Consider the following 17,524-nt stretch of genomic DNA (forward strand, 5'->3'; position numbering starts at 1 on the left):
CAAACCAAAAGAAAAAAATCGAACAAAGAAAATTGAGGAGACTATTCCAAACTCTCTGATTTAGAGATATTACAGAAATCAGTGTGCATGTGATTAATTGGAGTAATTTATTCACAGTCTCCAGTGACTCCATGTATGGTTTATGATTTCATTAAACTGTAACTTTAATTACTTTCTACTTTCGTAACTTTAGGTGAAAATGAATTTACATCTCTGAAACGTCCCACATTTTGTAATGAGTCGTAAATGTGATGGATTGCACAAATAATGTTTTGGGAAAATGAACCTTTGAAAATTTTACACATTGGTTTTTCTAAGTGTCTTTTCTGTTAAAGACTTTTCTTTAGATTTCTTATTTTATATAGAGAAATCCTATAAAACCAGACCATAAAAAGTGCTACCAGTCTCAAAACAAATGTCCTTGTTTTTTTCTTTTTTTCCTAACTTGAAAGCAGTCAGGGTTGTTGGTGTATGGGGGACGGTTATATTGGGTTATCTGTTGTCAAACCAATTACAATATGTTAGCTACAGGAGCTGGCTTTCTGCCAAAGCCTTAGATATACTTCATCCTCCCACCTCTGAGCTGTCTATGCAAACCTGTCAGCTGCTCTTGCTCTTTGGATCACACACTGTACTTTCAACACTTATCAATTACTACCTCATGCAAAGCGTAGTAGACTGAAAGGTTGAAACATACTTGGTTTTAGCTCCATGTTGCTGAGACTGATCTCTGAGGTTAGGTGTCTCTAGTTAGAGAGATGTTGTAAAACACCGCTGAGATGGAACATAAGCCTCTTTCATATATCAGTTGCACCTTCTAAGAGCAAAAAAGATGTCCCCATTCGCCTGCCGCTGTTCTTCCTTGTCATTCATACGTACCAAACAGAGGAGGCTCAGCCCTGCTTCTCTGTGTCCTTACACACATGAAGCCAGCATTGCAGAATCAACTGAGTAACAACAGCACTGTTGGCTAGAGTGGCGAGTTTTTCTATGCTGGCTTGTTCAAGCAAACACAAGGCAGGCCTGGTTTGCTTTTTACCACCTCAGCTGATCCACAGAGACGTATCATGATAAAATCAAATTCGAACCCCTGGCCTACCTCTGCACTTTCACACATGGCACACAAGGCCACATCTGTCCCGGTTTCAAAAGGCATATCTGACAGAGGTAAGTGTTTTACTCCTTTAAGCCACCACCAGAAGAAGTCAGAGGTGCATTTTATACTACATTTCATGTAGTCGTGTTGGATCGACTCCACTTATGGGCTATAACTAACCAGCTGTCAATTTACCTTATCTCAGAGACATTTTAAAGGGAAGAGTTTGTTTAGAATGTGGAATGATAAAACCCTTTCTTTTGAACATTGGAAGAGATGTCCATTCTCTGCACCCACAATGAAAAGTTAAAATCCGAAACGAAACAAGTTCAGATATAAACTTTAAAGGTCAGACATTTCCTGACACTCCATTTGTCTTGCTTGGTACAGAAATCTTTTTGAATTACTATGTTGATGCTTTCATTAAAACAGCCAACAACCGAGACCTATTATTTGTTTTTGATCGCAGTAATTTGTTTGAATATTGTGTGCTGTTATTACTTAAGACATGTAACTATAGCAAATACATGATGCATCTTAAGATTTAAAAGACAGCTGTCCATCACAGTTAGAGCAAACTACTATCCATCCTATCTTCAAAGTGAATTATTTCACTTGGATGCAAAAATTAGCGAGAGAACTGAGGCTCACATTTTGAGAACAACCTATTGTTCAGTGCACAGACGGACACACTGGAAGTCAATGGTGGTTTCTCAGAGGAAGATGAGGAGTTTTCCCACCTTGTTATCCTGGACGATGCGACCCTCTGTCAGCATGGCAACAATCGACTGTTGTATTAATCACTCTGCTCATGACATAATTAGCAAAGTGGGGGAAGAGCAGTGCAACATAAACATTTAAGGGTTCAGAGAAAAGACGCAGATAAGGACATGAGGGCCACATATGCACTTTCAATCAGCTAACATATGATGGACAGATTCTCTGTCACAAGGAAACAGCATGATAAGTTTGTAGTGATATCTCAGGGGTTTTATCTCCTTACATCTTGTTTGCTTGAAACATTCCCTCCATTTACTGACTCTGATCCAAATTGTCCTAACTAGCATACCTCTTGCAGTATCAGTCTCATACAGACAAGCACGTCTGACGGAACTCTGCTTTGACCTTTTACAAAATGTCTCAGGTAGTAGCCCCCTGCCGGCTTCTGACATACACACATTGGCCCCTGCTGGTGCATTACACACACACACACACACTTAATACACACATACAGTAAATTTCTGTTTGCACTATCTGCCACGATTGTGGTTTGATTTATTTTTTTTTAATACCCCCCTCCCATCTTTTGTTAACTTTGTTTAGTTAATCTAACTGCAGATGAACCTCATTGAGGCAACAACTCAATTTGATAGCGGCTGGCTTCTCAGCACAGAGAGAAGTCAAACAGGAAGTGATGTGAAGATTTCATTTTATGAAGAGGATGTAAGGATAAGTCAAGGTTGGGTTAGATTTTAAATTAAATTTTATAAAGTACTTATATAGTACATGGTAAAGGCTTTACCATGCAACAGACAGAGAATCATATTCCAGCTCTGTTTAAGTAGCACTTACCTCACCAGAGTCTTTATTACGGGTAACCTTTTTTTACTTTATAAAACTGTAAAGTAGATCAAGCTCAGTGGAGCTAGTTAAACACTAGTGTGTTAAGAGACACACAATGGAGTGATGCTTTACCCATCTTTGTTTGACCATACACTTGATGGCAAATTGCAATAAAAATTTTCTGGAAAAGAAAAGTCAATATGGCTGCCAAAATGGTTCGTTAAAGAGCACGTGTGATTTCAAACAAATCTATAAGGTGGTGTTTTGCACACCCAAACGATATACTTGTCATGACAAGGAAAATCACATGACAACACATGACATGTGACACTGTGTCATTATTTATTAGACTTGGACATAGACAGACTTTATTGTCATTCAAAGCACATTCACAATGTACATTTGAGCAAGATTACGTTGCAAGGCTCCAAGAAAACAAAAGAAAAGTAAAACAGTATAAATATAAAATATATAAAATATAAAGTAGAATAAAATAGAAAAGGAATAAAAAGTATATGACTTATTTACAGAAATGTAGCATCTAACGGAAAATTATATATGGCAGCAGGATGTATTATAACAGTGAATAAAACATTATGAATAGTGCAAGACCAAAACAAAAAAGTAAGCCAAAATTGTGGAGGAATTTAGTTCTTCTTTCCAGCATTCCTTCAGTTCCTTGATGTTTGTTTGTGTCGTCGGTCCAAAGGATACTGTTCCAGAAGCCTCTTGGTTTGTTCAGAAGCAACTTCACAAACCGAAGCTGCGTTGCCAGTTATGTTTCTTTTGAAGAGACGAGGCTTTCTCCTTACAATACTTCCAAAGACAGTTTTGGTTTTTTTTCAGTCTTTTTCTAATTGTACTGTCATGAACTTTAGTGTTTAACATGCTAACTGAGACCTGTGGGGTCTAAAGTGGAGCTCCTGTTTTTTTTAAATTTTTTTTTTCAATTTCTGAGCACTGCTCAGTCTAACCTGGGGTCTGGCACTCTGGAACGTCCACTCCTGGGAAGACTGGCAACCGTCTAAAATGTTTCCCACTTGTGAATAATCTTTCCCTCTGTACAATGATGGATGGGCTGCAACAATTGCTTCTCTAAGGTCATTGCTATCTTTGCTTAGTGGTATTACGTTAACATGCACCTTAATGATCCAGAAACAGCAAATTGCCAAAACTTCTGTTTTTATAGGGGCTCACACTTGATGATGATTAATTTATGAGCTACATTTGATAAGCAGCACCTGGCTGTTACCTATTCTCTTATTTTACAGTGTAATTAGTGAGGAAGTAATAAGTTTTTCACACGCTGCTTCTGCATTTTGGGTTAGTCTTTGTTAAATAAAAAACACAGCATAATGTCGTGTGCTGTTCATATGAGGCTGTACCTCCAAAATTTTAGTATCTGGCAAGTGCTCGATGATTGTGTTTATTGTGCCTAGATACATAAAATGATAGAATGTGTATTTGCTTTCTCACATGAATGTAGAATATATAAATTACATTTGAATGACTAATGTGTTATGACATTACAACTGTGAGTTATGGGTCATTATGGATGGTTGGATGTCACTTCTAATGCTTTAGTATTCTAATGCTTTAGTTAAAAGGCTCATTATATTGGCTTTTCTATTGGCCAATACTGATTTAGGAAAATAACAGAGTTGATTAAATGATCAGAGACCTCTATTCAATATGGTAATTGCAAATAAAAGAAAAACTTGTGGGACATTTTTTTCCAACAAAGATCTGGAATACTGAATGAATCCATTCATCCAATGCAAGATGCCTCAGAGCCCAGAAAAGTCTTATTGTTAGTTATTAGTAAGGCTTATTTTTGTACAGTAAAGTTGTAAGGGGCGTTTGTGAATGCAACTCCATATCGTCGTGCTTGACAAAGGTTTTCCATTACGGTCCCTTGTCCGTGTGGTTATATCAGCATTTCATGAATGTCTGAAAGAGTGGAAGTCACAGGTGTCCGGCTCAGGCTTGTGCCCTTCCCGTTTACGAAATAAAATTCTCCCAGATTTCTTGAATCCTATAGTGATCTGTAATGTGGAGGGAGAAATATGCAGATTTCTTGAAATTTTACTTCGATTAACATTGTTCAGTCTAATGATTTGTCTCATGCATTTGTTCACAAACCGGAGATCACCTGCCCATCTTTGCTCTTCAGAGACTCTTTATTTTGCTGAAGCCCTTAGTAAACAAACAATATTAGCTAGCATTGGGCTGAAATGCAATGAGGAATTCTGATATTTGTGTTTGAACTTGTGGAAAGGACAGAATCTGAATTTACTCAACTAACTGACATCCAAAATCATCTCTTTTGATGCATGGAATAGGCTTCATGAATGAGGCTGTTAAAATGATCAGCATATAATAGGTGGCTAAAAATCATTGAGTTAGTTTCCAATTGCTCAGTTTTCTTCTTCCTTCCAGTCATTCTTCTGTTTGTACAGGGCAGAAAAAACATTAGAATTTTCCCTCAGCACTTCTCACTGTTGAGGCGTTTATGGTTGTTGCCCCCCCCCCCCCAATTTTTTTCTTAAGACTCCAGTCACATCCGCAATCCTGCGGCCCTATAAGGAGCTTTCACGCCTTTTGGTTTGCTTTAGATGTTTAATACCCCCTCTCTTTTGTGTCAGGGAGCTGGAGAGGCGTTAAGAAGCGCTGATAAACCCCACTTAGATCCCTTCCTGGCCCGTCACCCTGGCCTGCCGGGCCGCTTTAGCTGGGAACTGATCTGTGACGGCCTGCCACTCAAACTGAACACTTCTGAAAGCTGACACAATAGAGTGAGCAACACACCAAAGGGCCTGAGGGTGAGTGCGGGCGGGGGGGGGGGGGGGAGAAATAGGGAGGGTGAGGCAAACAAGGGAGGGAAGGCCAAGAGGTTCCCTAAAAGACAGCTAGGGGAGGGGCCAGAGTGTATCTGCCAGTTATCTATTTCCTATCTTGCAGTTTATTCAGCTCCCCTCTCCCTTCTCTTACTGCTGGCCACTGTAGAGCTTACACTCTTCTCTTTCTCTGTCTTTTCGTCGATTGTAACACACACACACAAACCTCTCCTCTGTAGTTTTTCTCTCTGTGGTCAGGACTTTCTGTCCTGCAACTGGAGATTGAATAAAGAGGCAGAGAGATAGTGGAGGGGTGGAGGGGTTGAGGATCAGATAGGAATCAGTGGTGTGGAGCAGCGTATTTGTAGTATAGAGTCACGTGTTGTATGCAGTGCTGGGTGGCACAATGGGTCCAGCCAGGGCTAGTATGAGGTCAGGAGACACAGAGTTGAGATTGACAGGCAGAGGGTGGGGCTGCGGGGGAAGTGGCAGTGGTGAAGGACGTTGCCACTGCTGGTGCCATTGCCATCACTTTCCCATGGGGCCGTCAGTGGGTAGTGAGGCCCAAAATGTCAGCGCTGATATCTGTGCAGCTCACCTCGCCTATCACACAGCTGCAGCTGCCTGCCATCCACCGCATCCACTCATTCATACAGATACACTGTTGAGTCATGTGCGCACACACACACACACACACACACGCTTTTCTCTCTGTTTTCTTACCAACCTCCTCTTTCATTCACGTCAGCTCTATAAAGCCACATTTGAGCACACACACATCCTTCACTGGATGTCTTAGAAAACACAGCCACACTCACACTTTGACTTTCCATCTTTCTGTCTTTCTTCTTCTCCTCCTCCACAAATTCACATTGTGCCTTTGTCAGTTCTACCTCAGCTGTTCAGTCATGTAAGTGTTCCACTGCTCTTTTTTATTCTTGCACTCACAATTGGGGAAGGATTTTTCTGAGATATCATAGTATTGCATTTGTCTTTCTTCACTGATCTTTCTTTTTATTTAGCTAGGCTTTTATTTTGAAGGGAAAAATGTCAGCTTCTTTTAGATTTGATTCTTAAGTTGCACTTACTTGCTTTACACTGCAACACGTGTTGGGGAAGCATGAAAAGAGAGTACATTATTTTTGCTGATGGTATTTCAGTTACTCATTTTTAAAATTTTGTGTGTGTGTGAGAGAGAGAGTGCTGCCTCTGACAGTTAGATGATGAATGTGCTGACAGTGGAGGGGTCAGTGTCACAGACAGTGTGGTCAATTGCACCTTCTCCCCTGAGTCTAACCTTGAGCAACAGTCCCTAAAGAGAACTCAATCTGCCATTAAGGCAGATACATGCTCACGTATACACACACACACACACACACGTATATATAAATGCATTCCCTGTTGAGCATGTGCCATTAGTAGCAGGGCAGTGCCTGGTTTGACAGAGAGCGATTAGCTCCCTATCATGTGTATTGATCACCGTGTCCTGGCTGGTTCTCCAGAGGCTGAGGGGTTTTAACAAGGCAGTAGGGACAAACACCCACACAGACATACACATATGCATACACGAACATGCTTGTTTTTCTGTGTGTATCTGAATAACTATGGAACATTTATGTAGAATATTTACCCATACGCTTGGGTTTGGGAGTTATAATGATGCAACAAAGTACAGGCTAATACAAATAGGATGGCGGCACTACAGGCGTCTTGTGTCTGAAAGCTACAGAATCTGCTTGTTTTGGGTTGAAATGCATATTTGGTTTTGTTAAATGATTCATCTTGGCAGCATCTTCACTAACTTAAATCGGACTTCACAGTGAAGCAGCACCACAAATCCTTCATACCTACATATCTACCAGTGAGTGGTTTGGACCATTAGAATCAGTTACTGGGTGCTCACTTGCTTTAAACGCAACAATGTAAGGAACAGATGGGTGTTTTAATGAAAGGCATCCTAACACATACTTTAGTTAAAAAGGCAGTATGATCTCTTTTTGTTGGAGGTTTTATATAGAATGACATTGTAAAAATTACCTAGACCCTACCAGGTGTTAAAATGAGGTAATTGTAACCTGAAATGAACAACAACATATTATGCTGTGTCATTGTTCCATAAAACAGAAAGGCCTCAGCTGAGATTTGAACCATGGCGATGGCGAGGCGGCAGTGCTAACCACCACACCACCGTGCAGCCACTCGCTGCAAGAAGTAATCATTTCCTGTACAACGTTTTCAGTCTCTCACATCATTGTAGAGGAACTTCTTCTTTACAGCGTTGGTTGAGTTCATTGAGGTTTGCAGGCATTCATTTATGCAGAACTCTCTTAAGGATGGATTAGCATTGCAACTACACATCAGCAGGGTAGAGCTAACCTCTCCCACAGAGGTCTAAACATTTCAATAGAGTTGAGGTCTGGACTTTGACTGGGTAAATGCAACACCTTCATTTCTTTCTTTCTTTCTTTCATTTCTTTTCTTTTTCAGCTATTCGGTAGTATATTTCCTGGTGCGCTTAGGATCATTGCATCACCCAATTTTGGTTAAGTTTTACCTGTCAGACAGATGGCCTCACATTTAACTCTAAAATGCTTTGGTATACAGAGAAGTTCGTGGTCAGCTCAATGATCTCAAGATGTCCAGATCCTGTGGCTGCAAAACAAGCATAAATCATCAGCCCTTCACCTCTGTGCTTGACAGTTGGTATGAGGTGTTTGTGCTGATATGCTGGGTTTGGTTTTCACTGAGGGTAGGACATCCAAACATCTACACTTGTTCCACAAGTCTTGTGGTTTGAACAGACTTCGTAAACCACAGCTGTGCTGCCATGATGTATATTTTTTTTAGAGAGAAGATGCTTTCTTCTTCTCAACAAGCCATACTTGTTTAGCCTTTGTCCAACTGTACTGTCAAGAACTTTAACATTTAACAACATGCAAAGTCAGCATTGTAGAGTCAAATATGTAGGTCTTGTTTTTCTTCTTTTTACAGTTTTTTTCTGTGCACATATGGTCTGACCTTGGGGTGAACCTGTTGGGATCTCTTCTCCAGGGAAGCACTGTTTTCATAAAGTAAATTACACTAATTATAAATGTCCTTTTTTTTCACACCCAGTAAAAAACAGTTGATTTTCTTTTTCTTTTCTTTCTTCATCCAATACATAAAATATTTGAATTTCAAGAAAGAGCACTTTTATTTTTACATGTTTGTGTGATATAATGTTCAGTGCCCTACATAAATAAATGATAGGAAATATATTGTGAATTTGTAATCTTTGCTATTTGTCAAAAAAGTAAAGGTGTTACTAAAGTTTGAATGAAAGAGGATAGTCATGCTCCTCTTGCTAATTAGAATAACCCCGATGGTTCACACTATTGTGTTCGAAGCCATCTTAAATTATTTAAAATCAATACATTCTCATTAGAATAAACTCTGATTTCATTCCAATTGCTGATCTGTAGACGTATCGCAGCCTGTTCCTGTCCTCTGTATTTAATGTGTTAGCTTTAACAGCTGTCTTCTCTGGATAGTTAAGACCAGTTCCTAGCTTTTGTTAATTGAGTCTAATTGAAGAACATGAAGGGAGAATAAAGCCAGCAGGCTTTTAGGACATAAAAGACTGTGGCCGCCTCTCGATAGTATTCATTTTCAACCTCTTCCACTCTGATTTAAGTGTAAGAGGACAATAGAGGGCTGACAGTTATTTATATATATATGTGTGTGTGTGTGTGTGTACGCACATGTGTGTCTGTGATCTGTCGTTTGATTTACTGCACCCACCTCCACAAGGACCAGCCTCTTATCAGATCAAAGCTGCAAGCAGTGGCCTATGAAAGAAAGTGTGTATGTGTGCACATGTTCTGCGGGGGACAGAGGTGTTTTTGTTGCTTTTAACCCAAGACAATGGCACCGCAAAGGAGAGACCAAACGAGCACTCTTTGAACTAATGAAGGGGAAACCTTTTACTCTTCTCCGCAAATCTCCCCGTGTTGTGAATTTTGTGGAATAAAACAAAAGAGAACAAAATACTTCATTTGCTGCATGCCTCTTATTTTGAAAAAAAAAATGTATTCTGTTAAAGCCACAATCTTTGACAAAAAAAGCCACACAAAGCAAAATTCTAAATTGAAGATTACTGGAATGCAGCTGCAAAACAAAACAAAGCGTCTTTTTGGTGGCCAAAATGTGAAGAGATCATCAATCTTTCTTTTTTTTTGAGATCTTATTAAAAGACAAAAAAAAATTTTTTTTGTGACTTCCAGGTTCGCCAGGTACAGAGGCAGCACTGTCATTATAGAGAAAAGCGGGCGCCCCTGACGGGACTGAACCCCAACATAACAAATGGTAAGTTTTGAATAAAATATTCAAAAATATATCTTATGTTAATAGTTTTTTACAGTGCAAAACAGAAACCTGATCCTCGCTGAAGATTTAGATTTTGTTGATTTATTGCACTGAAAACCTTTTTCAGTTATCCGTGTTATTTTCTTCTAACTTAAAATGTCCATTGTGACATCTCAAAGAGGAAAAAATTCTTTATTAGCAGAAGTTACAAAGGTGTTTGTGTTTTTAAATGTTTATGTGCAACCCCATCATTCATATATAAAGAAGCAAATACTCTTTAACCTCATCCTTAATGCTTTGTTTTTGTGTAAAACCGAATGAGGGATGAATACCTTACATCAGTGTGTTCATGAGGCAGGTTCAGTTAAGCGTGCTCTTGAAGAGAGACAGAATTATTGCATATAGTGCATCTAGTAGAAAAGGTGCCAATGAATTGCAAAAGACTTAAGAAAAACTGAATGTGCTCCAATGCCATATTGAAAGGAAAGCGACGTTGGAGCAGATGGATGTGCCTGTTTCACAGCGGTCATGTTTAAAAGTACCTATAAACTTGTTCACACCCGTGTGGGAGTGTGCCACATCGCTGGGATTTATATTAAAGTTACAGCTCGTTGAGTGAGGCTGTATATGTGTATGTATATGTGTGCGTGTTGGTGGGTAAAGGGTGAAGCTTTATTCTGCTGGTTGCCATCTACAACTTCATCAATGCACACCACTCCTTTTAATATACTTCATGGTACATACTTTTTAAACTATATTAACTCCTGAATCAACACTGCTTATCAGCTTGACACAAAGTTACTTTTGATTACTGGTCCTGGCTCCAAAAGTAAATGCAGTGCTTGCAAACACCAGGTTTTTAAGTCGTTTTTTTTTAACAAAAGTTCAACAAATGACACAGAAACGAAGTGCAAGTGAATAAATGAACACACTTTCAAAGCTTTAAAGCCCCCTCTGGTAAATGTATCATGATTTCCACAGGTTTTGGATAGCTGCAGACCAAGTATCACATTAAATAACAGTTTGCAGTGTTAAAATCAAACAAACACGGTAGAATTAATGCCAGGGGAGCTTCTGAGCACTTCTACTGTCTAACCTACTTTGCTTAATGCTGTACACTTGGAATCAAGTTAATTCTCGTCGAGAATGTTAATTTCTCTTTCAAATCAGTCCATTTTATTATCAGGTTTTACCGTTTGGCTTTGTTGGTCTTTTTCACAGAGTACTTTACAGAACTGTAACCAGAATGCATTTCTAAAATGAACAAATATCTCCCTGTCAAGTTAAATGTCAGGAGAAATAACCAGTGTAATGCTTAACCTACATCTACAGTGTTGACACGATTTCGATTCTTCAAGTCTTTGATAGCAGCCATTGATACACAGGTAACATCAGTGCTGGGCTAGTTTATGTCATTCAATTTTTGTTTGATGGTAATGTTTTAAGACATTTAAATAATAGTTTTTTCCTGAATTTTCCATCAAAAATTTTATGAAGGCAACATTGCCCAGTCATGTGTTGTTATAGCAGTTAGCCTTCGCTAAAACGTCACCTCCTCTATCCTTTATTACCACATCTATGTCATTTTCTGTCAAATACTAATTTCATTTAGTCTTCCCTACGTAGCATCAACACCAATATTTCATTTCAGAAGTGGCTGATGTTAAATTCAGTTAAGAGAACATTTTGTAGAATTATAGAGATGAGACGTCATGTAGTTTTACAGTCCAGTGTGTTTGCTTTAACCATAGGTTTACATTTGAACTTATCTGATTGGTGTATTTCTGTAATACTATCCAAGTTTCCTGCTCGACATATGCTTTTTAATGCCTACGTGTGAGATATAATTTACCTTTACCATTAGCTTTATTGTGTGCATGGCGTTGGTGTTTGCAGGAGTGTACTGGCTCTCGTCCTGCTGCGGTGTTCTCTCCGTCTGTCTCTTTGTGCACAACCGTCTTCACAGCGTTGCTCAGTCTCTGCCCTGACAGATGATACAAAAGCAACAGAGAAGCAAAAAGATGAAACAACAAGGGGAGATGGTGGATGAACGCTGCAGCTGTGTTTGTTCCCATACAGGAAAGAGGAAAAATGAGAATGCACTTGTGTGGGCTTTGGTACTGCAAATTTTTAGAATAAATCTACCAATGTTCAAGCAAGTATGCAATATTTAATGTCAGTCTTGTTTTTAAAAAGGGTAGGAAAAGCTAAACATCGGATCCCAAACTCTATTAAAGCACAGTACTGTTGTCGCAGTGGTAAAATTCCATTTTTTAGAATTTCTATTCAGTGTCAAGAAAGTTTAGCATTTATTTTGAAGTGAAAATGCTGAAGAAGTTTGTGGTCAGTAAGAAAATGAAAAGTGTCACTATGTCAGCAATGCTTCATAATTTTAATTTTCACATGGTTATCTCTGTGATCTTTGACGTCTCAGTGAAGCAGATATGAATCTGGGTTCTGAGTTTGTTTCATTACAGACAAATGTGTTATTAACTACGCAGCCAAACATGAAAGATTAAAATCAGTAATCAGTCAAATAGAATGAGTCTCAAAACTCACAGGAAAATGAGCAGTACTCTCTGCTCTCAGACGCTGGGTGTGTGTCTGCACGACACCCTGACTGATGGATCTCAGATTAGCTCAAATTAAACAGTTCATTTTAAACTGCTTAGATGTGAAATTCTATACATACACTGTATGAAATACTGTGATCACCTTCCAAGCATGACCTGCTGAGGAGTCAGCATATATACATTGGTGCAGTGTCTGTTATTACCAGCTTTTCTTGGTAATAGTTTGTAAGAGTACCGGATGAATAATAAGGCGGGTGTTGGCGGTGATCCTGTACTTGGTGGTTTAATGTTGTGCAAAGCTGCAGTGATACTATGGCCTTCGGTGACCATAGCTACTTCTGAAACTAAGATGTGCAGCCACTGAATCCCTGCGACACGCTGCTAGCTTTGCTGGTGTGTTGTACAAAATGAATCCAGTTTTTCTTTTTGTCATTATTCCTTTGTGGTATAGGCAGCCCAAGTTCTGCAAATTCTGGCACCCAGAGAAAATGCATGTGTGATAAAGGCAGAACAATAAGCAAGCTAGCTGCTCGTCCGAGGCTAATGCATCTAGTGGGTCTGTTTCTAACGTTTGAATGTTGGGGGAGGTGTCGGCTTTTGCGTTCCTTATGTACTCAATCTCATAGATTTATAATTTTATACCTGCCCTGAAATTCCTGAACAGAAAACTGCCCTATTCCACAATTCAATAAAACACAGTTCTCTGCCTTTTAACATGCTTCAAGCAACTACTGCCTTACACGTATAACATGTTTCGGATTTTAAAGATTATGGTACCGCGAGCAGATTTATTTTTCTCTCTCATTTAATTTTTGTACAGTGTCACCTTGCTGATTTCCGTCTTTAGTTCTTATGCGAAGCTAAGCTGATCACCATCTGGCTTTAGCTGTGTGGCCTGTGCACAGACATCCCCTATAGCTTTCATATATACATATATATTCCAACAGTGGTCCTTTTTAAATCATACTCTGTCTGGGCTTGGCAGTATCTTTTCTCTGTGTGTAGGTATGTTAATTACGCCCGGTGGACTTTGGTATAATCGGATCACATCACGTAATACATCATATTTACCGCAGGAGAACATTTTATTAGGGATAAAGGCAGGTATTAATTTACTGAGTACACTATCTTCTGTTTTTTTGCACATTTAGCAGAATGTTTTACAATCTAGCCAGGAGGTTGACATGGGGAATTTGCGTAGTCTGTATTTCCATTGATGGTCTATAAAACATGTAGATAAATTATTCTTGATAATTTTATGAAATTACTTTACATTTGCTCTTGCTATTTTCTACTTATCATCATGATGCTCTTAGTGTTCCTTCTCATTTTCTGATGGAGTCCTTTGGTTCAAGATGAATTATCCTCAAGTCTGTTTTGGTCAAGTCTGTCTTTTATGGAGGACCCAGAGGACCGAAATTTGTAGTTGTCATCTTGTCACGGCTTCTACTTCTAAGCATTACAAATTATAACGCACAGGATATTTCCACAATTTGTATCATTGTTGCTATACCTTACTGCAAACTCTGTATATCACTTACACATCCAGGGCCTAATATGAAAATTTATATTTTACATGCACTAAAACATGTTGCTTAATCAGAGTGTGTGACAGTGATGCATCCATGATTATTTGTTTCACAGAAGTACTGTTTAAAATAGTGATTTTTATTTATACATACATTAAATTGTGGAACCAACTGATTTCTATCTGTAATACATGAGTAGAAGAGAGGTGTTAAAAAGACTGGCATAGCTGCACTGCACGCTGTGTAGTGAAGAGACGGTGTCTATGACTATGGAGAGAAAGGTGCAGGCCTTGATGAGCTGAAGGCACTTCCACAGACAGTGAGGCAAGCTGTGCTACAATAATGAGATGCTAATTATATGCTAATGATATGGTAATCTGCTAGCACTATTCCACCTCAGGGGGGAAAAAGGGGATTTGGGAAGCTCTTTACCATTGGTTGGAGACCAGGGATGTCCTGAAGTCAGAGTTCAAGACAAGGAAAGGAAAACTACATGCACACATACACACATGATAGATCTGTGTGTTTGCAGGTTCCCAGAGGACGGAGTCTACAGCTGACAGCACGCCTGTGGAGAGTAGGAGTGACCAGTCCCTCACCTTCAATGACCCGCTCTGGCCCATGCAGTGGGAACTGGTGGGTGTAATTACGTTTCTGTGCTTTTGTTTGTGTCGTCATTGGTCTTATCTGGAAGTCTCCCCTCTCTCTTCTGTTCTCGTCTTCATGATGAAGGATGTTCCTCTGACAGGCATAAGTCAGGCAAGATTTCATGTGTGACTGGAGAGGGAGACAGAAGATAGAGAGATGAGGAGCGCATGGGGAGGGAAGGAGAGGAGAGAAGAGGTGAAGGGGGTTGTCCATGTTGAACTGAGACAGATGTCTGGGATTGATGAGGCTCGGAGTAACACTGACACACAATTGGACTGCAACAACAAGACATGCTCATCCCCTCAGCTGTCTTGTTCACACTGTTCGACCAAAGTGTGTTATTTAAGTTATTTTACTGCAGAATACTACCATAAAATGATAGTTTATTAAAAACTGTTCATTACCTGCATTTATTGCTTTTTATTCCAACAGTAATCACAATGAGAACTCAACCAGAATAGATATGCTTCATTTGGACTCTTATCGGAAATGTTTTTACATTTAAGTGTTCATGTAATCCAAATGGATTAATTAATGTATGTACACGTTGGTAAAAGCTAGCTTTTTTCTGTAATTTTTATACCTTGCACAAGTGCACTTAATTCATAGATCTTTATTGGGGCAGATGTACGTCTTTAGTCTTTATTCTTTACTGCATTTTCCACCAAGAGTCTCAGTTACACATTTTTCTCAGAAAAACTATGATTGAATAAAATACCTTTGCTTATTTTATGGGATAAATCCACTCCAAGGTCTTTCTGATATCAAATTGTTCTGATAAAACTGCTCAGGCAAAATTATTTTCAAAAGTAGAGTTCAAAGGCTCAGTAGTGAGTTCCTAAGAAAGACCGGGCTTTGTTAGAAACAGGACTTGAAGCACCAACCTTTTTTTTTTTTGCTGTTGAAAGGAATAAAAGGTCTATTTACCGAACGCATTTTTATACAATACAAGATGTGAGCTAGGCCAATAGCTACCCAAGGCTACATGATATGTTTCTCTATTTCTCTGTGTTCTGGTCAGTATGTAGCAAGGAATTGCAGCAACTTTGCAGCTTTTAAAGCACTTGAAAGCTATTCAATTCAATATTAATTGTGTTTTTACTGGATTTGTTCCATAAAGTGACCCCTATGCCTACTTGACCTAATATGCTTCAATATTTCTTTCTTTCTCATCTGATTATTTTATTTCTAAGAACTTTTTGGCACAGTTTTGCCAAGGACACAAGAGTAAGCAGGGCTCCACCAATCGGCACCGTGGATGCTCTTGACTGACACGCGAGGGCGTAATTTGACAGAATGAGAGTGAGGGGGAGGAGAGGCGGGTTCAAAAATTCAGAGGCATCCGGCAATAGATTGACTGATGCCTCGGCACTTGGGGCAAGACGGAGGGGTGAGAGTCTCGATGGGGGCGGAAGGTGGTGGAGAGATGATGGGGAAATATGATGCTGTTGTGAAAGAAATATCTCAGATTTCTTTTTTAAAGAGGGTGATTTGTTGATTTGGAGACATTTTATTGACGAGATTGTTTATGAAACAGTAAGATTTATATGATATGGTATAGAACGATGCATAACTGATTATATCTCTTTAACTATGTGGGCTGATTGCATAAACAAGACAAGGAACATAATTATCAATCAGTCAATAATCAAGGAGAATGTAAAACATTTTAAAAGCTCTGGACCTTTCTCTCTCTCGCCCCCTCACCTCCCTCTCCTGCCTTTTCTCTGCTCTGTTTAATCAGCCTCTGGTGGACGTAGATATTGATTGAGGGTCAGTAGTCTGCTCAGGGTTGGTAGCCTGCCAGGCCGAGACAAATGCATGTGTGTATGCTAGCCGGCCGTGTATGTTTACTACACGTCCGCCACACACACACACACACACTAGCTTTTAGTAAACACACACACAGGGCAGGTTTAGGCCGCTGTACCCTTGCTGAGGACGAGTTCAGCTCCTCTTGAGGAGCTTGTTCAGAGCTGCTGAAATCCAAACAGCATCCTGAATGTGCTTGTGGATGGTGTGTGATATTGTAGGTGTGAGTGTGCTTTTGCTAAGAGGCACCTGAGACAGACACAGAGTGTCGGGTGATTGGTTGGGTGTTTTTTTTTTTTTTTTTTTTTGCCACTTTGTTTACATTTGAGTCTCCTGCATTGATTAAGTGTGATTATGTATGTGTGTGTGTTTGCGCTGCTCTGCACTGTTGCATGTGCGTTTGAGCATACGCGTATGTTTGTGCACAGATGTGTATGCGTTTGAGAGGGGAGATCGGTAAGTTGCAGGGCTTTTGAGTATTATTATGATTGTGTGTTGTTTTGTCATTGACTTCATGGCTGTGTGTGTAAGAAGTGAATCAGCATTCAAGATGCCCCTCAGTGGGCTTATATCCAAGTTAATAAAGGTGTGGGTGTGCGTGTGTGTGCGTGTCCTCCCCAGAGTCGGTCCTAGACTTCCAGTGGATGGTAGCATGCTAGCTACCTCCATTCATCTGCCTTATTCACACGCATTACAAAGCTCTGCTGCTCCCCAGATGCAACCTTTCCAGTGAGCATACAAATCCATCCATGCACATGCACATACACACGCACACACACACACACATACATACTATCCACCTACTGAGAATTTTTTTTCCACTGTGCATTGTGCTCGTTGGCTCTTTTTTTCTCTCTCTCGCTCTCTCTTTTCATCATGATAACAACAACAGAGTTGCAGCCTCTTGAAACACACTGAATGTCAAATAGGTTGTTTGCACGTATGTGTGCGTATGTGTGTGCGTACGTGTGGGAATGGGAGTATTTTAGAATCTGTCGACATTTCTGGTTAGACATGATGCACTGCTTTTGCATGTATGGATTTGGCCTCTGTTAGCATACGTGTCAATTAAATTCAACATTAAAACCCTTTTAAGTGATCTCGAGTGGATGTGTGAGGTTG

General features: G+C 39.6%; 1 protein-coding gene across 1 annotated transcript in view; it reads left to right on the forward strand.

Annotated features, from left to right (window-relative positions):
* The window catches only part of LOC142380538 (furin-like protease kpc-1), a 166,088-nt gene that overhangs the window by 16,130 nt on the left and 132,434 nt on the right, over positions 1-17,524 (forward strand). The window contains exons 4-5 of the mRNA XM_075466455.1: positions 9,759-9,840; positions 14,475-14,578. Coding sequence (XP_075322570.1) covers positions 9,759-9,840; positions 14,475-14,578 — 186 coding nt within the window. The remainder of the gene's footprint in view (positions 1-9,758; positions 9,841-14,474; positions 14,579-17,524) is intronic.

The sequence above is a fragment of the Odontesthes bonariensis genome, chromosome 5 (assembly GCF_027942865.1).
Source record: "Odontesthes bonariensis isolate fOdoBon6 chromosome 5, fOdoBon6.hap1, whole genome shotgun sequence".
Lineage (NCBI taxonomy): Eukaryota > Metazoa > Chordata > Actinopteri > Atheriniformes > Atherinopsidae > Odontesthes > Odontesthes bonariensis.